At 41.7% G+C, this 27682-nt stretch overlaps 1 protein-coding gene across 1 annotated transcript; it reads left to right on the top strand.

Moving 5' to 3' along the window:
- Window positions 1-24655, top strand: LOC124125505 (cilia- and flagella-associated protein 206-like). Its single transcript, XM_048391735.1, has 17 exons — window positions 1-117; window positions 5433-5578; window positions 6952-7035; window positions 8108-8198; window positions 10629-10817; window positions 11841-11999; window positions 12863-12955; window positions 14076-14188; window positions 15288-15407; window positions 16677-16781; window positions 17215-17301; window positions 18468-18578; window positions 19248-19390; window positions 20612-20711; window positions 22321-22464; window positions 23515-23603; window positions 24233-24655. The coding sequence occupies exons 2-17, from the start codon at window positions 5471-5473 to the stop codon at window positions 24375-24377; spliced, it is 1881 nt and encodes a 626-aa protein (XP_048247692.1). The 5' UTR covers window positions 1-117; window positions 5433-5470; the 3' UTR covers window positions 24378-24655.
- The last annotated feature ends 3027 nt before the right edge of the window (window positions 24656-27682 follow it).

The raw sequence follows: 27682 nt of genomic DNA on the forward strand, positions 1-27682 counted from the left end.
ACGCATTGATCGTCATGGTGATGTCAACATCATGGCGGCAGCTCGAAATCATTTGTGAGATGCATTCTGCCCAAACTTTCACTCGCACGACAGCTATTTTATGATTGGAACAAACAAGTAAGTATAATTGATCGAGACATATTTCTATTTTATGTCAAAGTACAACAGTACGCTCAATTTTCTTTTTTACATCTTTCAATAAAAATGTCAATATTTGATTGTACAGGCCTAGGCTATATAGTTTTTTGAAGGTTTAGCATTTATGTTATTTATAATTTTCTGTTCGTAATGGTCTTTTTTGGTTGGTTGTGATAGGTCATATATTATGATACACACAGCCACGTAATTTAACACAACTGTGTAGATACCGTTACGTTTTCTTAGTATACCATATAGCCTACATAAGCTGGATCAATTTGACATGTGAGAGCATTTTTGACAGGTGCTCGACCGGCAATGGATACATGTATGTTAACGTTGTCCAGCTGGACATGTAGGGCCTATATGATACTCAACCCTCCCTATCGAAGTTCAGTAAGTCTTGGTTCATAATAAGATCAACCAGCCTGCATCCACCTCCAAGTGATAACTGTAGGTCAGGTTATAGAACATGATTCTCATAATTGTTACTTTATAATCTACATTTGTACCATAATATCCTTGTAAAGGCTAACCATATTCTATAGTATAGGGAAATATGATGCTAAAACTAATCACTGGTTCTGTTGTCATCACTATATTATCAATTATCGTCATCTCACCTGTATACCGTATTCGACCCAATAAGCGCCCATGTCCCAATAAGCGCCCCCGGTTCCGGAAATTTATATAGTAATTATTTCTTTTTTAAATGAAAATTGTCCGGGAACCGAGGTTTTCCGGATATTTGAAGTCGGTATAAGCGGGGCATGACTGCATTCTGTTTATTTTAGATATTTGTGACTTACCAATATTTTGGAAAAAAAGAAATTTGAATATTATGCGCAGAAAAAAATTACACCGTACCCCTTCAGCAAAGTCAGGCAAACGAACGGGTGATGAGAAACTTTGTCAGTACAAATTCGAAATTTGAGATAAAAAATCACCAGACATGTTGATTTACCGTTTAAACTGTATTTTTTTTTTCAGCTAGGCATTGTTTTATATCCAGGGATTAAGATTACCTTGTGTATTTTCTCGTAAACTAAGCCGGACACAGCAAACAGCTGTCCACACGTTTTCTTGGAATCTACCAATGATTCGGTCAAGACACACCCAATGATATAACTTCACAGGATTTTAATGCAAGGATTGGCAAAAGTTGTATCTGAAACTATTTTTGTATCAGGAATAATATATTCCAATATCTTGTTGATTTAGATGCAGCTTTTACTAAACATATTTAAAATAATAATAACCCTAAGCGAAGCAGCTGATCGCTATTGCCGGGTATTATTTTTTACATGGAACCAGTCTGACCAGTCACCGTCAAGGCTCCCGTGCACGTGATCGCGAGAATTACGTGTTGACATAGAATCATCCAACAAAAACAAATGACTTTTAACTAATCAAATTATGGCATTTATGATATATGTATCCATTCTCTGTCAACTAAAGTTCGTTTCAAGGCGTCAATAGCGGTAATCTGACCGTGGTTGCTGTTAATAACGGTGAGTTGTGCGATCTTCCGATCGCTTCACACACGATTTCGCCAACATTAATAAAAACAATATTAAAAGGAATTTTGAATAAAACTAATGAAATAAGTTACAAACATAAGTCCAGATATACAAAGAACACTTTTTATAGCCAGACAGTGTAATTACATGAATAATATGCGAACTTCAGTATGGATTTGTTGACATGGTATATCCGGTGTTACCTGCTCACAGTAATGTCATTCCATGGGGGGGAAAAAACATCAAAACTCATTAATTCGTGTATAATGCGCACCCCCTTCTGCACAGCTGTGTTTTTTGGAAAAAAAGTGCGCATTATACTCAAGAAAATACGGTAAGGTTTACTGATGAATTTACGCCAATTTGACTCTGAATTGGTCCCAATAAGCGCCCACCCCTTCTGTCTTTATGTTTAGCACCCTGGGCGCTTATTGGGTCGAATACGGTATGTTTATTATAATCACTGTACAATTGCATGATGTCAATCACTGGATTGTCTGGTCCAGACTCGATAATTTACAGACAGCCATCATATAGCTGGAATATTGCTGAGTGCAGCATTAAACAACAAAGAAAGAAACAAACAAGACAGTGATGTTTATTTGCACTGATATGCAAACATAAATGAAGATATGGAAGAGAATTTATGACTGTCAACTTCTTTATTATGAGAAACACAATGTTTCAGAGTATATGCTTACTTCTTCATCAGGTGAATGAATGATATGAGGCAGAGAGCATATATATGTACATGTAAGAACAATAAAAGTAATAAGATAACAAAAGGTGGAAACTTAACAAGGGAAGTGGCCAATTGGCGCTGATAGGCGATTAGCAATAGACAATGAAAGCCAACACTTAACAGTAATTAGTGCTGATAGTATGGACAACTGGAAGCCAGGACTAAATTATCACTGATAGGTAAATGGCATGGACAATGGGCAAACCGGAGGCCGGGGGTAATTAGCACTGATAGGTAAATGGCATGGACAATGGGCAAACCGGAGGCCGGGGGTAATTAGCACTGATAGGTAAATGGCATGGACAATGGGCAAACCGGAGGCCGGGGATAATTAGCACTGATAGGTAAAGGAATAGCAATGGGCAAACCGGAGGCCGGGGGTAATTAGCACTGATAGGTAAAGGAATAGCAATGGGCAAACCGGAGGCCGGGGGTAATTAGCACTGATAGGTAAAGGAATAGCAATGGGCAAACCGGAGGCCGGGGGTAATTAGCACTGACAGGTAAAGGAATAGCAATGGGCAAACCGGAGGCCGGGGGTAATTAGCACTGATAGGTAAATGGCATGGACAATGGGCAAACCGGAGGCCGGGGGTAATTAGCACTGACAGGTAAAGGAATAGCAATGGGCAAACCGGAGGCCGGGGGTAATTAGCACTGACAGGTAAAGGAATAGCAATGGGCAAACCGGAGGCCGGGGGTAATTAGCACTGATAGGTAAAGGAATAGCAATGGGCAAACCGGAGGCCGGGGGTAATTAGCACTGATAGGTAAAGGAATAGCAATGGGCAAACCGGAGGCCGGGGGTAATTAGCACTGACAGGTAAAGGAATAGCAATGGGCAAACCGGAGGCCGGGGGTAATTAGCACTGATAGGTAAATGGCATGGACAATGGGCAAACCGGAGGCCGGGGGTAATTAGCACTGACAGGTAAAGGAATAGCAATGGGCAAACCGGAGGCCGGGGGTAATTAGCACTGACAGGTAAAGGAATAGCAATGGGCAAACCGGAGGCCGGGGGTAATTAGCACTGATAGGTAAAGGAATAGCAATGGGCAAACCGGAGGCCGGGGGTAATTAGCACTGATAGGTAAAGGAATAGCAATGGGCAAACCGGAGGCCGGGGGTAATTAGCACTGATAGGTAAAGGAATAGCAATGGGCAAACCGGAGGCCGGGGGTAATTAGCACTGATAGGTAAAGGAATAGCAATGGGCAAACCGGAGGCCGGGGGTAATTAGCACTGATAGGTAAAGGAATAGCAATGGGCAAACCGGAGGCCGGGGGTAATTAGCACTGACAGGTAAAGGAATAGCAATGGGCAAACCGGAGGCCGGGGGTAATTAGCACTGATAGGTAAAGGAATAGCAATGGGCAAACCGGAGGCCGGGGGTAATTAGCACTGATAGGTAAAGGAATAGCAATGGGCAAACCGGAGGCCGGGGGTAATTAGCACTGATAGGTAAAGGAATAGCAATGGGCAAACCGGAGGCCGGGGGTAATTAGCACTGATAGGTAAAGGAATAGCAATGGGCAAACCGGAGGCCGGGGGTAATTAGCACTGATAGGTAAAGGAATAGCAATGGGCAAACCGGAGGCCGGGGGTAATTAGCACTGATAGGTAAAGGAATAGCAATGGGCAAACCGGAGGCCGGGGGTAATTAGCACTGACAGGTAAAGGAATAGCAATGGGCAAACCGGAGGCCGGGGGTAATTAGCACTGATAGGTAAAGGAATAGCAATGGGCAAACCGGAGGCCGGGGGTAATTAGCACTGATAGGTAAAGGAATAGCAATGGGCAAACCGGAGGCCGGGGGTAATTAGCACTGACAGGTAAAGGAATAGCAATGGGCAAACCGGAGGCCGGGGGTAATTAGCACTGATAGGTAAAGGAATAGCAATGGGCAAACCGGAGGCCGGGGGTAATTAGCACTGACAGGTAAAGGAATAGCAATGGGCAAACCGGAGGCCGGGGGTAATTAGCACTGATAGGTAAAGGAATAGCAATGGGCAAACCGGAGGCCGGGGGTAATTAGCACTGACAGGTAAAGGAATAGCAATGGGCAAACCGGAGGCCGGGGGTAATTAGCACTGATAGGTAAAGGAATAGCAATGGGCAAACCGGAGGCCGGGGGTAATTAGCACTGACAGGTAAAGGAATAGCAATGGGCAAATGATGAAGGAGTAAGTGCATACACTAAACGTTGTGTTCCTCATAAAGAAGTTGACATCCATAAATTTTCTTCCTTATGTGTATCACTTCTAAATGCCTTTCAAAGACTTGATAAATGAAGATGATGGCAATTCTAGTATAAGATATAACATGCTATCAAAATACCATGAAAATAGGGTTCCCATGAAAACAGGTGAATGGACAGTATGTCAGATTTGCTTTTAAACATATAAATTTACGAATTAACCTATTTCACTTCATAATCAGTTCTGAAGTCAGGGTTGAAAGTTATATGTCATTTAATGTCCAATTCTGTTGTCATTTTGTTTTTGTTTCATAGTTTTAAAACCCACACAATGTAGTAGTTTTTGCTGTATGCTGGTAATGACTAATATACATGCGTGTGCAGCAAACATGTGCATGGTCATATGATTGTTGCTGTAGTGGTCTTGTTTCAAACTGGTAACTGATCGTCGAAAATATCTTTTTGCCATAGCTTGTTAGGTGATGACAATATATTAGTGATGCGTGTGAAAGTCAAAGAACCACCACAAACACAGACAAACATGGAATACCAAACAGCCAAGCAGCTTCACCATTGTTTTGCGTAACAGTCTCAAAACACGCATAAGACATTAAGATTAACACAAAGTATGAAGGCTGTAGCCATTAAGTAGGGCAAGTAAAATATAATGAGGGCTTGCAACATTTTTCGACAAGCCCTCCTGGCCAGTGAACTTTGGCAACTAATTCCTACACTGCATGGGGAAATTATCAGTCCCAAAAGAATTTGAACTTGCATCTTTGGTAGCTTTGAACATGACATGATTTTTTGAACATGTATACTTTTCTTCTTTTAGATTTCTTTTCATGGTGGAAGATCATTAACACCTTCAAGATGTCTCGTGCACAGGCAGAGAGTGTCATTAAGAACATCATCCGGGAAATAGCACAAGAATGTGCCAGCAAGGGACAGGCAGTCTCAGAAACACTTGTTGCTTTTATGGTAAGAGTTTACAAGAAGATTGATTTTATCTTTTTCTGTGCATTATTAATGTACAATTTTATATCAAATTTATATCAAATAGGAAGAAGGCTTCATAATCTAGTACTTGTATACCAGGTAGTCTCTGCCATGCCATCCTCAGTAATCAAGGGTATTTATTTCCATTCTATTATGCTATATACCCTGGACCCAATCGCCACCAAACCTCCTTTGCAGAAGTGTTGTCACCATCTTCATCTCTCTTATCACTGGACCGCCTCCCTGGTCTCATTGGTAGAGCATCTTGGGGGTTTGATCCCTGTCCTCGTCATAACCAAAAGACGTTAAAAGATGGTACTTGTTGTTACCCTGCCAGTGCTTGGCATTATGGGGATAAAACAAGGACTGGTCGGCTCGGAGTCAGTATACTGTGTCTGAGTGGGGTATTCATGTTAAACTGCAGGATGGTATCTATGGTAAACTGTGGGATAGCACTATAAAATCGGCATTAGTCCGGACTAGTACAAGCAGCCACATACACATGCATGCATACATAATCTTATTAAATCATTTATTTAATCATTAAATCCTATTTCACCTCAACTGTTATCACTGTCTCAGTACAGAATTACTTTCCCTCACTTGAGATGAACAGCCAATCTGAAGACTTTTTTTAATCCAAGTTCTGCATAGATCTACATTCAAAATCATGTCCTCATCTGAACGAGTCCTTTAACTATAGCCGGACTATTGATGAGTGCAGCATTAAACCAAAAAAAACCCCCAAACAACAAAGTTTTTTAATCTCATTAAAATCAGACCTTAGTTCTCGCTACAGCTAAACAAAGATCTGATGACATCCCATTAGGGGTCATGTCAGAACGACCTATCATCCAACCAATCAGAGCGTCGCTTACCAGATTATGAAAGTGACAGTCGGAATGTGATGTCTCATCATGCATCGTCGAAAACCTTAACACGGGGTATTCCAAACAATAGTTTCGGGTTTAACGACTGAATCCATACAATCTAGACCATCTATTAGCCATACCAGAATGTTCTTTTGTTCAGGTTTCAAATTTGTAATCGAGAATTTGTCAAAATATGTTTCAAAGCGTAGTTGCCAATTTGAAATTAGTGCCGTAACGCACGAGAAAGCTGCCTACTGATTGGTCATTCCATTGGTCGGTCAAAATTCGCACAAGGTCGGTCTGACGTGACCCGTAATGGGATGTCCTCAGATCTTTGTTTAGCGGTAGCGAGAACTAAGATCTGATTTTAATCAGTTTGCCAAGTTTTATGATTGCCTCCTCAGTGATTGTTTTAGAGTTACTGACAAATTTGGAACAAATCTGGTATCATACATATCAATTGTTGAATTTATAATATTTCAGGTGAAAGCAGTCGTATTGGATCCTGCAAATGAGTTCAACGTTGATCGGACGCTGACTAAAGAAGATGTTCAGAAACTCATCAAGGTAAATTAATAAACAATGAAGCAGCACCACCACCACTTATGCAAAATCTTATATAAACCTCAATTTTAAAATTAACACACATTCCTTTGGTTTGGGATCACATTTCAGTTAAGCCCCATCTGGATGATAATATTTGCAAGATTGTTTACTTGCTGAAACTGACTTCTTAATCTGATCAGTGAGGTGTCTGTGTTTGGAGACATTAAATGGGAATCCGTTTGCTGGAATAACATAGTTTTCATCCTCAGTCTAGACAACCAAGGGTACACTTGCAGTATACCGGATACTTGTCGGCCTTGTTTGTTTGATGCTTCTTCATGAGGCAGCATTTGACAGCAGGCACAATTGTAAAGTTGTAAAAACAGTGTTCAAAATTAGGCATCAAGGGGCCCTTGTCAGAACCCTAATGTTGAATATTTGAAATGGATTGGGTTGGGAACACACACACACCCCAACCCCACCATACACGTGCTCGTTGGTTTCACCAAACTGGTAAACGTCTGAGACCTGCATCACTTCAGGCTTTCCTCCCACATTAAGCTGATAAGTTGTGATATAACTGGAATACTGTTCAAAGCTGCGTAACCCGACTCACTCACTCACTCACTCACTCACTCACTCACTCACTCACTGGTGAGTCGGTCAAAGTTCGCGAAAGGTCGTCTAGGCATGTGATTAATCCTGTTTTGTTTTTTTAAAGCAGTATTTGTTTATTGTTAAGCAAGTTTATCTCTGCAGCCGTTGAAATATGCACCTACTCGCCCACTCGTCTCGCATCAAAACACAGGGCTGTGTACTCGCGGGCAGATGACCACGGAGTACGCTGATCACTGTGTCGGATTAATGAGACTGATTAATGAGTGATTTCAGCAATTCGTTGCAAATTAGGTGTGTCGGAGTCGGAGTGCGAGACTGTCAGATTAACGGGTCTAAATAGCACTGATTAAATCGGTTCCCATCATTTGTGTCGGCTATAGCCAATTGTCTGATAAACGAGTGTCGTATTAATGCGACTTGACTGTATGTGTTCACTGATGGACTCACAGCTGATCAGGTGTCTTGAATGTTTCAGTTATGTGTTGACTGTTTGATGGACTCCAGGTCCCCGTCCCTGGACACAGTGAAGATGCAGGTGTACTTTGACATGAACTACACAACGAGATGTAAGTGAATCCCATTTTATAATCCTATGTCTGTCAGTCCATCACTGCCTCTATGGTGTAGTGGATGGAGCATCTGCCTGGAGAGCAATAGGCCGGTGGTTCAATCCCCAGCCACGTCATACCAACAGGTGTTAAAAGATGGTACTTGTTATCTCACCTTGCGCTGAGCATTAAGGGGCTAAAACAAGGACTGGTTGGCTTGGAGTCAGTACACTGTGGCTAAGTGGGATATTCATGTACTGCGGCATGGTATCTCAGTGGGCTGGCACTATAAAACTGGCATCATTCTGGACTAGTTCAAACAGCCACACACATGTTGCTTTATAAGTACAATAATCTTGAGTACAATGTTAAACCCTCTGGTTTCACCACACCACATCTCTGTCTGGACCACAAGACTCCAGAATGAGGCTTTTCACAAGAGTTGGTTGGTTGGTTGGTTGGTTGGTTGGTTGGTTTCATTGTTTTACGCCGCACTCAGCAATATTCCAGCTATATGACGGCGGTCTGTAAATAATCGAGTCTGGACCAGACAATCCAGTGACTGATGTCATGAGCATCGGTCCACGCAATTGGGATCGATGACATGTATCAACCAAGTCAGCGAGCCTGACCACCCGATCCTGTTAGATGCCTTTTACGACAAGCACAGTTGCCTTTTGTGGCAAGCATAGGTTGCTTTCATTCATGCTTGATATTACTTCTATTTTTGTTTTGAGAACTGATGTATTATACCTTTACCACCTTAAAATGTCATTGTGCTTTGTGTACAAGAAAAATTTGCAACATTTGTTCCAGTCTACCATATTCAATAACCGCCCAGTGCACTCTCAAAATTGGAAATAGGGGGCTCATATTAGAATATTATTTTGGTGAAAGATTAAAAATTTCATTGTTTAGACTGACAGCCTGAAATGATAGAAAAGAAAAGTCTGTGCGTATTAATTGCCCGTAATTAAGGGTGCATATAACACACTAGTGCGTATCATACACGAATAAATAAGTCTTGTGTACATTGATCAATCAGAAGGGGTGGTAATTGGGCACAAAAGCACAAGTGGGCGCATATTAGACAGGGCGCTTATTATGTCGAATACGGTAGTTCTTATAGAAGAAGTTCTCTGTTGAGATTCTGGGTTACAACTGGTCCCATGCAAGCTATAATAGACGGGGTGGTCATACTCAGTCACTGACTTGGTGAAATGTGTGTCTTCATACCCTGCCAGTGTGGGTCTTTTCTTATATCAATCACTGGATTGTCTGGTCCAGACTCGATTACTTACAGGCCAGTGTCATATAGCTGAAGTATTGCCAAGTGTGTTACGATTATATTGTATAACACCAACAAAAGTTCAGTTTGTGTATTGTCTCTTCCACTGTCTGAGGCCAGGGGCTCGGGTTGCTGGATTCTCTGCAGAGTTGCGTTCCTTAGGCGTGCCAGGAAGCTATGATTATGGGTTCGAATCCCGATTAGCCTGACTATGTTTCTAAGTTCATCAGCATCATAATCATGCTCATGGGTTTCCCAAAGTGGGAAATGTCTGAGACCTTCATCACTTTAAGCTTTCCCCCCACATGACACAAGAGCGGTCGGATAGCCGAGTGGTTAATGCGACCTGTGTTAGACCTGTGTTCGATTCCCAACATTGGTACCATGTGTGAAGCACATTTCTAGTGTCCCCTGCCGTGATATTGCTGGAATATTGCTAAAAGCAGCCTAAAACTGTACTCACTCCCACATGAAACACTGTGATATCACAAACTAATTGTAGTGCGTTTAAAACATAGTTTGTTATAAGCATTTCAAATGAATTTCCTGTCATCGTCGCATTTGAAGACAGAATTTATCCACTTCAAAGGCTATAGCCAATTCACTATTTTCCATTGTAATTTGAGGGTGTTAATTGGGGTCAAGATGTCAGTACTTAATCCAGTTTATCACTTGCCTTCAATTTCTTGCCGTTTTGGAGAGACGCGCATGGCCCTGTTTTCATTTGTGACACATGAGCAGCTCAGAGATTAACAGCTCGTTATGAACAAAAGCATTGTGGGACCACAAAATGAGTTCGCTATATCTGTGATTTCGTTCTAAGTGTGTTCGTTCGATCCATTAGTTTTATATGATAAAGTATACAGCCAATGGCTGGGACCCACGAAAAAGTGCATTATATCCTTCAGTTCGTTATAAACATTGTATACTGTATTGTTCACAATGGCATTGAACCCAACTCACTCACTTACTCCAGGGGCGGTCGGGTAGCCTAGTGGTTAAAGCGTTCGCTTGTCACGCCGAAGACCCGGGTTCGATTCCCGACATGGGTACAATGTGTGAAGCCCATTTCTGGTGTCCCCCCGCCGTGATATTGCTGGAATATTGCTAAAAGCGTCGTAAAACCATACTCACTCACTCACTCACACTTACTCCACCAGCGGACTTCCTGGAGGAACATCGTCGTGTCCTGGAGTCTCGCCTGCAGCCAGTCATCCGGGAAATCACGGACAGTCGGGCCCGGACTCGCGAGGAACTGGAGAGTCTGTACCGGAAGATTGTCTCCGCGGTTCTCCTCCGATCTGGTCTGGGGAGTCCAACCGACATCGCAGTCGTCAGAGAGGCCACAGGTAGGTGTCTGTTTTATTATTATGGGTCAACAGATCGAGTGTAGTTTCTTTCCACATTGGCACCTGTATATCTGAGTGATTCTCAATGCTGTTTGATCAGTTAAAGCGACACTATAAAGAACGATTTGAGATGATGTCATCCATTGTTTGTGATGTCAGAAATTGTTAACATTACATCATTTGAACAATAGGTTGAATAACAATAATAATAACAAAGTGAGTAACTCAGAATTATTGATTATCTGTCTCTTGTTCATGTTATCCATCACTGGTTTGTCTGGTCCAGAATTGATTGTTTAAAGGTCGCTGTGATTTGCTGAAATAATAGGAGCTATCTGCAGTGTTAAGCCACAGTCATTTATTATTTAATGTGATAATGAAAATACTAGATTGATAACATATTGATGATGAATATGGTTGTGGTATTATTACATCTATCGATATTTGATACTTACTATCTATCAATGTATTGCTATCAAATATAATCGATTATTACAGTCTGTGCCAAAATCTTTTGAGTCTACTCGCCCACACACATGAGATTTTAGTATTATCACAGGAGCTTACTTGACCAAACAGAATTTTGCTAGACTGGTTTCGAACTATCGGCTAAAGTTGCAGACCGTCATTAATTGAAACACTGTACACATACGTCACCTCTGTGGTCAAGTGGATAGAGCGTCTGCCTGGAGAACAGAAGGTCTTAGGGGTTCAATCCCCGGCTGCGTCATACCAAAAGACATTAAAAGATGGTACTTGTTGTTAACCTGCCTTGCGCTTGGCATTAAGGGGCTAAAACAAGGACAGGTCGGCTCAGAGTCAGCATACTGTGTCTGAGTGGGGTATCCATGTTACACTGCAGCATGGTATCTCAGTGAGCTAGCACTATGAAATTGGCAGTAATCCGGACAAGTATAAGCAGCCACACACACACACACACACACATATACATGTAAGTAGCTGTATAAGTGCACATATAAATTCGACTGGCTGAGGCTCTGTAAGTGTGACTTGTTATTACAGCTGCCCTCCAGAGTGTTTTCCCTCAGACTGAGCTGGGCACATTCATGTCACTGACAAAGAGAGACAAGGAAAGACAACTCCTGGAGCTGACGATGATCGTGACTGGAATCCGACTGTTTAACAAGGAGTGCGGGAAGGGTGGTGAAGGCATTGATGACTGTGAGTAACCTTGACATTGACCAAAAATTAATAATGTGGTGCTTGATGTGAGCATTTTCCAAACAAGGTACATTTTTTGGGAAAATATATCCATATGGTATATGTTCAAATTACAATTATACTGTTATTCTGTTTCACATTTTATTATTCATTACAGTCAGAGATTGTATTATGTTCTTTTTAATATTTCTTTCTAGGTTATGTGTACATATTATGTGTGTATTTTGCCCCTAGCCCATATCATCTTCCCGAGGCAAGAGAGTTAACTGACTATAAAAGTCCAGTTTCCACCCTTGCCGAACTAGGCTGGTATTATGGAGGTACATTTTGGCTGGACTAACAAGTCTACTCATAGTGCAATCAAAATCATGCACCGAAATCGAAATCTGTCGTGCAGATTTCGATCGATTGCAGGATTTGCAAAGCACATGCACCGCCAACTCGTTGTCAGCAGATATTTTCCAAATCTTTTCATGTTTATAATCAAGGTGTTCACGTGATTTGATGCATTTCGTGATGTAAGAGCCGTTTTATCACAATATAGATCTTGATTATCGATCGCATCATCTTGACTGGGCGCCACCATTTTGTTTAAAGCAAACGCAATGATACGAGAGGTAGAATCTGAATGGTCCATAGGAGAGGCTTAGAAGGGACATAACTGGTAATAGCCACTGCTGGTGCTACGATGGAGCCCAGTAACTCCAGCCTAGGTCGGCAGGTGTGGAAACTGGATCGTTAAAACTGTTAAAGTCAGTTAACTCTCTTGCGTCGGGAAGATGATTACGAGGCCAGTCTTCATGCAATAGCGTGACTCAGTAAATATTTCGGTCACAGTGATCTAAATACTGTCCTGTTTTCAGTGCCGGCTATCCTGAATGAAGCTGTCCCTGCCACGACTCAGAGTGTGGACACCGAGATTCAGGGGACACTCAAATGTGCCTATGAGTACACAGGTAGGAACATGCTCCAAGTGAGTGAGTGAGTGAGTGAGTGAGTGAGTATGGTTTTATGCCGCTTTTAGCAATATTCCTGCAATAACTCGGCGGGGGACACCACAAATGGGCTTCACACACTGTATCCATGTAGGGAATCGAACCCAGGCCTTCGGCATGACAAGAGAATGCTTTAACCACTAGGCTAACCCACCGCCCCAAACATTCTCAGAACGTTATATGTCAAGCATCTTTCGGGGTTCTGGTTAGAATGGGTGCCCAGCAAGCTATGTATGTCATACAAAGCAACTTAATGGCTTAGACACAAAACTGCTTGTTGTCAATTCTCCAAAAATTATATGTTGCTATAAGTTTTTGTTTTGTTTATTGTTCTTTTTTCTTTAATATTATCATTTTCCTGATTGAAAGAAATAAGGGAACAGATGTAGCATGGCACCCTGATGTTCATAAGTGTTTGAACAACACGTTTTGACGTTCCTGAGACTGTATTCTTGAAATATGTAAACACTGACAGACTTTTTCCACACTCCTGGAAATATACCGTATCCAGAAGTGTTGTCTCTGATCATTCAGAAAGTTTAATCTTGAAGTCAGTGTATTTGTATTCCACTCAATCTGTAAGCATGACATTCATACAAGCTAATACAATGTTTGGCCCTCACTTTATTAAGGACCGCCTCCGTGGTCTAGTGGTAGAACGTCCGCCCGGGGAGCGGAAGGTCCGGGGTTCCATCCCTGGCCACGCCATACCAAAAGACGTTTAAAGATGGTACTTGTTGTTACCCTGTCTGGCGCTCAGCATTAAGGGGCTAAAACAAGGACGGCTCGGAGTCAGTATACTGTGTCTGAGTGGGGTATTCATGTTAATCTGCAGCATGGTATCCCAGTGAGCTAGCACTATAAATCGGCATCAGTCCGGACTAGTACAAGCAGCCACACAAACACACACACGTACATGCACGTCGCTATATAAGTGCAATAATCTTGGACGCGACGTTAAACCCCATTTCACCTCACCTCACTTTATTAAGGTTCATACTCCAATGAACTGGCACCAAGTGAAAGTCAGTTCTTGAATGATACTTTGTCAGATAGTGGCATTGACTGGTTTGTCCTTCAGGCCTGATTGAACACATCTACCACAATGAGGGGTTTGATGGTCCGTCTCTGCAGCTGCTGAAGGAGGCCCTCATCAACACTCGCCAGCATGAAGCCTTCCTCAGAGTCATCCTGGTGGGTAGCCTGCGTGCTGTATCTCACCCAATCTCATTAAAATCAGATTTTAGTTCTCGCTATCGCTGTACAAAGATCTGAGGACATCTCATTACAGGTCACGTTAAAACGACCTTTCATCCGACCAATCAAAGCGTCGCTTACCAAATCAATAAAGTGACAGTCGGAATGTGTTTTCTAATCATGCAACCTCTAAAACGTTAAAACGTGGTATTCAGAACGACAGTTACGGCCCGTACGATTGATTCCGTCAAAATTATCGTGGGATAAACATTTGAATGGAATTGTTATTCGTTTCAGTGGTCGGTTAAAGTTCACGAAAGGTCGTTCTGATGTGACCCATAATGGGATGTCCTCAGATCTTTGTTTATCGGCAGCGAGAACTTAGATCTGATTTTAATGAGATTTTATCTCACCCTTGTGTCTTTTGATGTCAAATATATCAGCATTAGTTTATAAAAGTTTAAACTTTGATGCTTGCCAAGGAGTTATGAACCTTTGTTGACAAGCGTAGATATATGATTGATAGCAAAACACACGACGGTGAGATTCTTTTTTTTTATCCAAAATCATTCTTTTTCAGTTTGTAAACAGTAATCACCTGTGTCTTGATTGTTGATTGAAGTACAAATAACCAGCTTTAGTGGCAGAGAGATTAGTGATGTCATGGTAACCGATGATGTCACAATAGTCTGCAAAGCATTGTTATGCAATTTCATTGTTAAGAACTCTCCTATGGAAACCAGTTTGGATGTTGAATTGGTGTCCAGTATGAATTAAATTGTGAATGTACAAAGTAGAGAAGAATAATTAATTTGATTATTTACATATTATTCTTATATTATTATGGATATGATAAAGATGTATTTTTTTGTAACATGATTTGATTATATAGCAACTGACAATATTAAGGTATCACATTGTATCATTTCTTGATGAAATTCTTTTCTCGCCAAGATGTATCTCTATGTTAGAAAAGTTGCAGATATCCAATACATGTGTGTATGTATAATGATAATTATGTAAGTATAACATTCCCAGTCATAATGTTCTCGGGTATGTACCTGATATTGACTAATCACTGCATCATTTCCTCCAGAATGACGTCATCAGCTGTGCCCACCAGGTGGAACAGCTGGAGAATCAGCTGGCACAGCGCATGGAACAGCTGCAGGCAACGGTGCAGTCCAAGACAGCTGTGCCCACAGCACAAGTTTATGTAAGTAGAACTGACCCCGGAATCATGAAAGTGAACTTTGCTCATATTTTCCTAAGCACTATATTTGTCTTAAGTTTTGAAGATTTGGCTTAGCTAAGTTTAAGTCTGAGGGATGCATGCATGCATGATTTAGCATACAACAGTAAGTGTGGGAACTCTCCAGTCAAGGGAGATGTGAAAGTCGGGTAGTTTGTAAACACAGCTGTTGCATGTCGTCTGCTCTTGGTATCAACCTGTCAAAATGGATGAGAAGATATGTAAGGCAAATTGGACACTAGAAGAAGAGGTGTTTGTTGAGGAAGTCACCATAATATGGACTTAATTTAATTAATCCCAGGGGCAGATCTTGTGCAGGTTACAAGATTAGATAGGCACTTAGTTACCTACATTGATTGATAAAGGGTAGGGCAAAGTCTCAAACTCTTTCAGTCTTCAGAAGCAGTTGCAGCAACTAATTTGATAAAAATATTAATCAACAAACATGTTTGTGGAGAGAGTGGTGGGAAAATGTGAAGGCTCAGACTAAATTAATACTGCAGTGTTATTTGGTCTACACACAAAACGTCCCTTGGGCACGCCAGAAACCTATGATTGTGTGTTCGAATCCCGGTTCGCCCCGATTATGTTTCTAGGTTTGTCAGCACCATACCCGTGCTCGTGGGTTTCACCGAAGTTGTAAACATCCGAGACCTGCATCACTTCAGGCTTTCCTCCCACATTAAGCTGACACGCCGTGATATAACTGGAATACTGTTAAAAGCGGCGTTAAACCAAACTCACTCACTCACTCACTCTACACACAAAAGAAAAGATAATTAGTTTCAAATCGGTCTGTGCCCAGAACTTGAGAGCCTACAGCCCAAACCTGTTTCTGCATCATTTTCAACACGTGAAGATCCATGTTAGAATAGGTCTCCAGCAACCCATGCTTGTCGTAAAAGGCGACAAATGGGTTTGGCTGGTCAGACTCGCTGACTTGGTTGATACATGTCATTGTATCCGAATTGCGTAGATCGATGCTCATGATGTCAATCACTAGTTTGTCTGGTCCAGACTTGATTAGTTACAGACCGCCGTCCTATAGCTGGAATATTGCTGAGTGTGGCGTTAAACAACAAACAGACAAACTTAGCATCATTTTAAGTAGATTTAAGATCACATGAAGACTTTGATATCTGAACGTACCAAAAGAACTTTTACATTATGCCATTATTAGCTATGGTCCCATACTGCCATTGTTTCCACTTGAATGTCCACCCTTGTTTTCAGCCCCAGTTCATCCATCTGGCCCAGCTGTGGAGCGGCTTCCAGGACGAGATGGTCCTCCTCAGTGTGCTCAGCAACATCCTCGCCAGTCTGGAGCCCTTCACCAGGGTGAGGGACGGTCACTGATCATGCTGATGCGGGATGTTTTGTTTCTTTAATGCTTCCCTCAGCAATTTTCAAGCTTTTTTATGGCTGTCTGTAAATAATCAAGGGATTTTTGTAGCAATGTCATTAATATCACATGTTCTTCAATTCATACACACATCAAACTGACATGTTAATGAAATACTGTTCAGTACAGCATAAGACTTAACTTATGTGTAGGTATGTCAATAATGTGTATATAATTGCGTCTGTGGATCAAGGTCACAAGGAACTGTTCAGTACAGCATAAGACTTAACTTATGTGTAGGTATGTCAATAATGTGTATACAATTGCGTCTGTGGACCAGGGCCACAGGGAACTGTTCAGTACAGCATAAGACTTAACTTATGTGTAGGTATGTCAATAATGTGTATACAATTGCGTCTGTCCGATCAGGGTCACAAGGAACTGTTCAGTGATGAGGTTCTACACCCCTACCTGGAGAGTCTCTCCATCCCCAGTGACGAGGAGAGGATCAAGCAGGTGAGCGGACTGTCAGACTGAAGCTTCATGTATTTTAGAGGATGTGTGGAAGTTATTTGCATTATGTAGAAAATAACCTATGACCTGAAAGGAATTACGGATTATCTGTCCCAAGAGAATTAATTTTGTAACAAACCCACATTGGACAGGTAATCCATAACTTTGATTTGCGTCTCAAAGTAACAACAATCTTCACCTCTCTTTGTACCTTCACCTCTATTTGTACTTTCAACCTTCACCTCTCCTGATACATTCAACCTGCACCTCTCCTGATACATTCAACCTGCACCTCTCCTGATACATTCAACCTTCACCTGTCCTGATACATTCAACCTGCACCTCTCTTTGTACATTCAACCTTCACCTCTCCTGATACATTCAACCTGCACCTCTCCTGATACTTTCAACCTTCACCTCTCCTGATACATTCAACCTGCACCTCTCCTGATAATTCAACCTGCACCTCTCCTGATACATTCAACCTTCACCTCTCTTGATACATTCAACCTGCACCTCTCCTGATACTTTCAACCTTCACCTCTCCTGATACATTCAACCTGCACCTCTCCTGATACATTCAACCTGCACCTCTCCTGATAATTCAACCTGCACCTCTCCTGATACATTCAATCTTCACCTCTCCTGATTATTCAACCTGCACCTCTCCTGATACTTTCAACCTTCACCTCTCCTGATACATTCAACCTGCACCTCTCCTGATACATTCAACCTGCACCTCTCCTGATAATTCAACCTGCACCTCTCCTGATACATTCAATCTTCACCTCTCCTGATTATTCAACCTGCACCTCTCCTGATACATTCAACCTTCACCTCTCCTGATAATTCAACCTGCACCTCTCCTGATAATTCAACCTGCACCTCTCCTGATACATTCAACCTGCACCTCTCCTGATACATTCAACCTTCACCTCTCCTGATACATTCAACCTGCACCTCTCCTGATACATTCAACCTTCACCTCTCTTTGTACTTTCAAACTTCACCTCTCTTTGTACTTTCAAACTTCCCCTCTCTTTGTACTTTCAAACTTCCCCTTTCCTGATACCTTGAATTTAAAGGTTTTGAAGTTGGTTTTCATATTACATGCACCATCCCTCACACTGTAAGCATTGTACAGTTTGTTGTTGATTGACTTTCTGCAGACCACAACAGATGAGCAGAGAATCAACCCTAAGGACTATCAAGTGGAATCATATGACTGGCTCTTCCCAGAAACCACCAAGAACTTCAACAAACTGCCATTACAATATCGGGTAGGCTTATACACGGAAATAGTTCAAGTCAACAATAATGCATTGATGATAATATTGTTGCTGGGTAACAGGTCTGTCATCCACAGAGTTGTCTCCCCTGGTAGTAGAAATCAACTGTAACAAATGCCATTTCCTTAACAAATCAGGCTTTCAATATTAATGTCCCTTTCATTCAAGGAAGTAAGTGGTATGTTGTTAGCTGAATTGTTACGTGGTTCTGTTATGTGTGGCAGGTGTCAAAAGCTTGGGGATTACAAGTTAGAAATGATCTGCAGCAATATTGGTTTGTCGTGAGATTAGGTTGCGGGTGGTCAGGTTTGGTATTTTGTTGTTTGCCTGTCATCGTACCATGGCAGTGTTGAATGTCACTCATAATATCAATCACTGGTTTGTCTGGTCCAGATGTGATTATTTACAGGCCGAGTTCATATAGTTGGAAAACTAAGTGCAGCAATATCAACCACTGGTTTGTCTGGTCCAGACTTGATTATTTACAGGTCAGGTTCATTCAGTTAGAAAACTGAGTGCAGCAGTAAAACAACAAGGAAATGTCGCATGAAAAGTGGTAACCTAATTTCAGTAATAGCTCTCCCTCTATCAGGATATCCTAGTCAATGGCAGTCTAGCCTCACCTCTCTGTGACATCGCGGTTTCTGTTACTGTATCCAGGGCTACTGTGCATTATCCCTGGCCAAGTACGACCGTCTCCTCATCCCCTCCAACCCCGAGATCGGTGTGCTGAGATTCAGAGATCATCACTACGCTTTCTCCAGCAGAGAGGCAGCCTATGAGTTCGCTCAGAATCCAGCTGCGTAAGTATTGTTTCATTTTGGATATTTCGTATTGCGTGCATCTGGTTCTGTATATTAGATTATTAGATTTTGAAAATTTTTTTTAATGACTGAATAGTTCCTAGTGCCCCTGAAACAGATCACCAACATGGTACACTTACAGAATACTGGACACCTATCTGCCATGTTTATTTGATGCTAGTAATGTTTTTGTTTGTTTGTTGTTTAACGCCACACTCAGCAATATTCCAGCTATATGACGGCAGTCTGTAAATAATGGAGTCTGGGTCAAACAATCCAGTGATTGACATCATGAGCATCGATCCACGCAATTTGGATAATTGACATGCATCAACCAAGTCACCTAACCTGACCACTGATCCCATTAATTACCTCTTACGACAAGTAAAGTCGTCTTTCACAGCAAGCATGGGTTGCTGAAGACCTATTCTACCCCCGATCTTCACGGGTCGCTTGTTATGTAGCAGCGCACGACAAAGTGACTGTTTCGAAAATAGGGCGTAAATCTCAAAGTAAGATGACAAAATGTCTCAGCTTGCCTTTGTACAATTAAACCTCCAATATGTGTAAAAGCATGATCGAAATCAGAACAATGAAGTAAACGATACCCTGTTGTCAGATTGGTCTTACTCTACATATCTACACACAAAGTTATACATATAGTACTTGTTATAATAGTTTATCTTAACTGAGACATCAAACTTTAAGTGTCGGGCAAGTTGGGCATTGAATTTTCTAGACCATGATGTCAAAATTTAATTTCAAAACAAATCATAATCATCGAAAATTGGACATTAACAGAAATATTTCAATAAAATAGAAGTTCCATAATGGCATGCAGCAACCTCAGCAGTGACATCCATCAGGGCCACACTTCAACATGCATGTAGAATATTTCATCAACTTTGGAAACTAAAAATGACATTTATTTATTACAACAGCATCCTTAGCAAACTTAGAAACCGTTACTATGGAAGGAGCTAGTGCACATTTTTTACCAGTATGGTAGAAGGCATCCGGTGGTCTAGCCTCGTGACACATTGAAACAGGAAGACACATAAGTGGGTTTGATGCAACAGTGAACATTATTTCAGGGTTTTTTTCCTGACCTAACCCAGATCACTCCTGTACACAGTCATACAGTTGGCTTGCTAGTTTCTCAATTCATAACTAACATCCCACACTGTGAAACCTGCTGAGGTCCCTGTGTTGACATTGTAGGTACATCCAGCTGGTTGCTGAAGGAGCCAAGAGAAGCCCAGAGCTGATACAACTCCTGGAACTCCATACACAGTTCTCCACTATCTCACCATACTCACAGGTAGGGCATGAGCAGTGAGAAGTTTAGTACTTTCTGTTGGATTATGATTATTCCTCATGTTGTACTAGTGTGTTGATTCCATATCCACCTGATCTACTTGTGTGTTGTTTCCTCATCTGCTGGTTGTACTAGTGTGTTGTTTCCCCATCTACCTGTTGTACTAGTCTGTTGTTTCCCCATCCTCCTGTTGTACTAGTCTGTTGTTTCCCCATCCTCCTGTTGTACTAGTCTGTTGTTTCCCCATCCTCCTGTTGTACTAGTGTGTTGTTTCCCCATCCTCCTGTTGTACTAGGCTGTTGTTTCCCCATCCTCCTGTTGTACTAGTGTGTTGTTTCCCCATCTACCTGTTGTACTAGTCTGTTGTTTCCCCATCCTCCTGTTGTACTAGTCTGTTGTTTCCCCATCCTCCTGTTGTACTAGTCTGTTGTTTCCCCATCCTCCTGTTGTACTAGTCTGTTGTTTCCCCATCCTCCTGTTGTACTAGTGTGTTGTTTCCCCATCCTCCTGTTGTACTAGGCTGTTGTTTCCCCATCCTCCTGTTGTACTAGTGTGTTGTTTCCCCATCCTCCTGTTGTACTAGGCTGTTGTTTCCCCATCCTCCTGTTGTACTAGTGTGTTGTTTCCCCATCCTCCTGTTGTACTAGTGTGTTGTTTCCCCATCCTCCTGTTGTACTAGTGTGTTGTTTCCCCATCTACCTGTTGTACTAGTCTGTTGTTTCCCCATCCTCCTGTTGTACTAGTGTGTTGTTTCCCCATCCTCCTGTTGTACTAGGCTGTTGTTTCCCCATCCTCCTGTTGTACTAGTCTGTTGTTTCCTCATCCTCCTGTTGTACTAGGCTGTTGTTTCCCCATCCTCCTGTTGTACTAGTCTGTTGTTTCCCCATCCTCCTGATGTACTGGGCTGTTGTTTCCCCATCCTCCTGTTGTACTAGGCTGTTGTTTCCCCATCCTCCTGTTGTACTAGTCTGTTGTTTCCCCATCCTCTTGTTGTTGTCTGTTTCCCCATCCTCCTGTTGTACTAGTGTGTTGTTTCCCCATCCTTCTGTTGTACTAGTGTGTTGTTTCCTCATCCTCCTGTTGTACTAGTCTGTTGTTTCCCCATCCTCCTGTTGTACTAGTCTGTTGTTTCCTCATCCTCCTGTTGTACTAGTGTGTTGTTTCCCCATCCTCCTGTTGTACTAGTCTGTTGTTTCCTCATCCTCCTGTTGTACTAGTCTGTTGCTTCCTCATCCTCCTGTTGTACTAGTCTGTTGTTTCCTCATCTGCTGGTTGTACTAGTGTGTTGTTTCCCCATCCTCCTGTTGTACTAGTCTGTTGCTTCCTCATCCTCCTGTTGTACTAGTCTGTTGCTTCCTCATCTGCTGGTTGTACTAGTGTGTTGTTTCCCCATCCTCCTGTTGTACTAGTCTGTTGTTTCCTCATCCTCCTGTTGTACTAGTCTGTTGTTTCCTCATCCTCCTGTTGTACTAGTCTGTTGTTTCCCCATCCTCCTGTTGTACTAGTCTGTTGTTTCCCCATCCTCCTGTTGTACTAGTCTGTTGTTTCCCATACCTCCATTTGTTCTCTGTTTCCCTCCCCACCTGTTCACATACTGATGCTTGGTGCCCAGGGCCGAGACACGGGGAAGATGATTGAGAAGCCTGTCACAAAAAACGACAGCGCGACTCAGACAGACACTCACTTCATGGAGTCCAACATCGTCAAGTCGTACGAGTGGAATGAGTGGGAGCTGAGGAGGAAGGCTATCAAACTGGTGAGAATGAGAGTCATCAACAGTCCTCATACTGTTGTTAGTACATATAACATGCTGAAATACTACCCGGTAGTCACATGTGCAAATGATGTGTAGGAGGAAATGATCTTTTTTTCATGTACCAGGAGATTAAACACATTAAGATGGGGCTTTATTCTGTACAAATACCACAAATATAACAGTGTTAACTTGTACGAAAAGAGTCCAGGAGCTAGTGCCACATTGCTATCTTAGTCCTTTGCTGTCTTTGTGAAATAATGGGCAGTCGGGTAGCCTAGTGGTTAAAGCGTTCGCTCGTCACACCGAAGACCCAGGTTCGATTCCCGACATGGGTACAATGAGTGAAGCCCATTTCTGGTGTCCCCCGCCGTGATATTGCTGGAATATAGCTTAAAGCGAGGTAAAACCATACTAACTCACTCACTTTATGAAATATTTGCAGTGGCCAGATACAACATACAAACATTTGATCCATTATTACTGGTATTTAAACAGTTAAAGTGGTTAAGAGTAAGTTTAATTTTGATTGATAATTGTATTTTTATCTTTAATTTCTCCTTGTCCATCAAAAAGGGATGGTCGTGCAAATAAGAACAAATTTAAACTAATCTTAATTTTATTTTCCTGACTTACTTTTGGTCTGTCAAATCTGTAGCTAATGGTAAGTGACCATGACCTTTTGTCTCTACTTCTTGTGATGTAGATGGAATACTATTAAAAGAGCGGTGAAGATCCGGGGTCTTCAGCAACCCATGCCTGCCGTAAAAGGCGACTATGCTTGTCTTAAGAGGCGACTAACGGGATCAGGTGGTCAGGCCCGCTGACTTGGTTGAGTCATGTCATCGTGTCTCAATTGCGTGGATCGATGCTCATGATGTCAGTCATTGGATTTTCTGGTGCAGACTCGATTAATTACAGACCGCCGTCATATAGCTGGAATATTGCTGAGAGCGGCGTTAAATAACAAACAAACAAACAAACAAACAATAAAAGCAGCATAACACAAGCTCATAGTCTGACAATGAACTCCAAGCTGACCTTGTGTTACAGTCCAACCTGCGGACCAAGGTCACCCACAGTGTGCAGACGAACCTGAGCAACCTGAGGAGGGACAACGTCACGCAAGTCTACCTGCCAAAGTAAGTCCAAAAACATCACGCCAATGGCCCAGTTTCAACTCCCAACATGGGTGAAGCCTAATTCTTGTGGCCTGCTGTTAAAAGGCTGGAATATTGCTCACAAGCTTTGCTAGCCCTGGTGACGATAAAATGCCTGTGTAATGTTAAAACAATGGGGAAAGTTTGAGAGTTTTACTGGCCCGCAGGGATTTGTACTAGCCCTGGGCTAGCGGGCTAGTATTACGTTTTAACCCTGTATTGCTACAAGCGGCATAAACCCACTCACTCACTTCTAATCTAGACCAAAATGAATTTTAACGGATGTTAGTCATCATTTATCCAAGTGCTTGTTTGTCTCAACAGACATTGTTCCTTTCATATTTCAACTATTTGGTCTATTGGTGTGCAAATTCGACAATTAATTCTGAACACATCTCAATGTTTTCATTGGTAGGCCTGAATGACCAGGGCACACACCATTGGTCATATCCAACTAGTCTGCAGCTCATTTTGGACTAGCTGTAACATAAAATAACTAGTCCGTCTAGATTGTTACTAGTCTCAGACTAACAGACAAGTGGCCATGTCTATCCCTGATGACATTGTTGAACATTTACAGGCTGTGACTTGTCATGTTTGTCTTCTTTCAGAGACCAGAACACCCAGACAAAGGGAGATAACTATAGCAATGTCCCGAAACCACAAGTGTTCTTGGAAGGTCTTCGCGGGGGTGGCATGACCAAGCCTACCAGCATGACCAAGGTCGACCTCACCATCGATGTGGACCAAACATGAAACATATTCATCTCTCAATAATATTGTGTAAATAATAATGTAATTTTGTGTGATATATCCTGATTTTTGTCAAGGAAGTAAATCAGTAAATGATAATAATTATCAAATACAAAACTTTTCATTCGTCACTGTAAATGCAAACTCTAAAGGTTCAGTTCAAATCACCAAGAAACAAATTTCAGACCTTTGAAAAAACTAAGCTGAGCCACATGACACTCAGAGAATTTTGAAGATGTGTACAGAGACATATGCCATGAATAAAATATTTATTTTGATGATGTTGATATTATTTTGATTTCTCCACAAGTGGAATGAATAATAATAATGGGTTTGTTTAAGCAAGTTTTGAAAAGACAATTGAAGGACTAAACCGTTTGGGTTCATTTGACATCTCCAGGAATTGTTTCAAAATCTTGGACCTGCAACTGGTTGGTTGGTTGGTTTGTTGTTTAATGCCGCACTCAGCAATATTTCAGCTATATGACGGCGGTCTGTAAATAATCGAGTCTGCACCAGAAAATCCAGACACCATGAGCATCGATCCACGCAATTGGGATCGATGACATGTATCAACCAAGTCAGTGAGCCTGACCACCCGATCCCGTAAGTCGCCTTTTACGACAAGCATAGTCACCTTTTACGGCAAGCATGGGTTGCTGAAGACCTATACTACCCCGGATCTTCACGTGTCGGAACTGCAACTGAGAGTAATGAGGCACTTTTTTTGGTTCTTGGTTTTCCGACAGTAACTGTTTGTAAACATTCAGAAGCTTCTTCATGCAAAGCAGAGAGATGTCACCCTGCAGGACATGTCAAACAGTGCTTTGAAGAACATCCTTTGCACGACGGGCAGCCAGTGAAGCTGTCTTAGTGATGGTGTCATGTGCTTTAGACATCATCTTGGTGATAACATGTGTCTGTTCTCTCTGAATATGACCGCAGAAACTTGAGGGGAACAAACATAACATCACAATAAATATCCGGAGACTCCTGGCATACAACAGACCTTATTACACCCCACATAAAACAACAACAAAAAATGAAAGTAAAATATCGGCGAATGTACAGTTTTGTACCCTTCTGGACACGATCCACGTAAGATATTTTCATACCTTTTAGAGGTTCATGTAACTGCAATAGCATGATCACATCGTCTCCGCATGTAACAGACAGGTATATGAAGTGATTGCTTGACATTCACCATTCAATGTTCTTTTGTTCAGTTTTAATTGAGAATTTGTCAAAAGCTTTGAAGTATAGTTGCCAGTTTGAAACTAGTGCCATGAAGCATGAAAAATCTGCCTTCTGATTGGTTAATGGCGAGTTCTTGTCAGATTTCCATTGGTTGGTCAAAGTTCGCGAAAAGTCGGTCTGACATGACCCGTAATGGGATGTCCTCAGATCTTTGTTGAGCGGTAGCAGGTAAGATCAGGATCTGATTCATTAACATTAGAGCCGGGAGTGAAACCTCGCCTAGATCCTGTTGGTCCAGAAACACTTATCAGGACGATTTTGTTCGGAAGATCTACAGTTATACAAAAGATTTGTGGACGAGGATACTTGTTGATATGAACGAATATTGTGTGACAGTACATGTATGATCCAGATTATGACTGTACAGTAAACTACGTTTATAATGAAAATGCTAATAACGAACTGACCGATATAACGAACTTATGTTTTAGTCCCGGGCATTTGTTGAAAAATGCTGTATATATGCTTATAATGAACTACGGTTATTATGAACTAAAACAAGTATTTGTCACAGAGTGATGAAATATCCCCCGCCATATACACCATAGTACCAAATATGAAGACAATCCAGCGATTAGTTCTTGAGATATTGTGGCAACACCGTTTTCCAACTCCAAAAACAGATTTGCCTGCTGTGACCTTGAAAATGGGGTCAAGGTCACCAAATCTGACAGGTGTATGCGGTGTCTGTATATACACCATAGTTCCAAATATGAAGACAATCCAGTGTTTAGTTCTTGAGATATCGCGGCAACACCGTTTTCAAACTCCAAAAGCAGATTTGCCTGCTGTGACCTTGAAAATGGGGTCAAGGTCACCAAAACCGACTGGTGTCTGTGGTGTCTGTATATACACCATAGTTCCAAATATGAAGACAATCCAGTGTTTAGTTCTTGAGATATCGCGGCAACACCGTTTTCCAACTCCAAAAGCAGATTTGCCTGCTGTGACCTTGAAAATGGGGTCAAGGTCACCAAAACCGACTGGTGTCTGCGGTGTCTGTATATACACCATAGTTCCAAATATGAAGACAATCCAGTGTTTAGTTCTTGAGATATCGCGGCAACACCGTTTTCCAACTCTAAAAGCAGATTTGTCTGCTGTGACCTTGAAAATGGGATCAAGGTCACCAAAACCGACTGGTGTCTGCGGAGTCTGTATATACACCATAGTTCCAAATATGAAGACAATCCAGTGTTTAGTTCTTGAGATATCGCGGCAACAAACAGGTGGGACGTACGGACGGACGTACGGACGGTCGTGAATACTATATCCCCCGCTTCGCGCTTTCGCGCGGCGGGGGATAATTAGTGGTCCCTTGTAGTTTGTAATAACCGTAGTTTACTGTATTTGTGTAAGCAAATTTAAAAAAACAACAGTGGCCATTCATTGATCCCCTTTTATCCCCCACAAGCAACATGTTAAGTATACATGACAGTCATTGTAAGTCACAATCATCAACACACAGAATATCATATACTCTGCTCAAATGAAAATAAATAAAGAACTGAACAAAGTTCATGACAAACAGTATTCTAAAACTGTGAAAAAAACCTCACCTGAGCAGTGGAATTTCCTTTCATAACAAAGTAATATAACAGCAGCTGCAGCAGCCAGATAACAGCCTGGTTGTAGTCCAAATTTCTTTTTTAAACCCACAGGAATTTAGAAATCCATAAAGAATAAAAAATTTAAAACCATGTCATGTCATATGCTTCTTGTTGCAAAAGACATTCCAACGTTAACAAAACAGTACCAAAGACCTGAACTCTCAACATTTCGCCTGGTGAAATTAACACAGGTCCAGGAAATGCAGTATAACATCGTTATACAATAACAAGGATGAGAATCAATAACCCTGCATGTCAGACTTCCACACAAAATACAGAATCCTATGGAGTAACGCCACCTGGTTCATTGTAATGAATCAATGGCTCTGGATTTCTGGTAGAATCTCTCACAGAATAGAATTATTTTTGTTGAACCTTGCATATCGCCACATTGAATAATATTTCGGTTATATCACAGTGTCAGCAAATGTGTGGATGTCT

The sequence above is a fragment of the Haliotis rufescens genome, unplaced genomic scaffold (genome assembly GCF_023055435.1).
Source record: "Haliotis rufescens isolate VD_foot unplaced genomic scaffold, xgHalRufe1.0.p SCAF_96, whole genome shotgun sequence".
Taxonomy (NCBI): domain Eukaryota; kingdom Metazoa; phylum Mollusca; class Gastropoda; order Lepetellida; family Haliotidae; genus Haliotis; species Haliotis rufescens.

Bases quoted from the DNA above. Each gene is read 5' to 3' on its own strand.
- LOC124125505 (XM_048391735.1), top strand. From the start codon at position 5,471: ATGTCTCGTGCACAGGCAGAGAGTGTCATTAAGAACATCATCCGGGAA. The intron at 8,199-10,628 runs GTAAGTGAATCC...TTACTCCACCAG, and splicing joins CATGAACTACACAACGAGAT to CGGACTTCCTGGAGGAACAT. The intron at 17,302-18,467 runs GTGAGCGGACTG...GACTTTCTGCAG, and splicing joins ACGAGGAGAGGATCAAGCAG to ACCACAACAGATGAGCAGAG.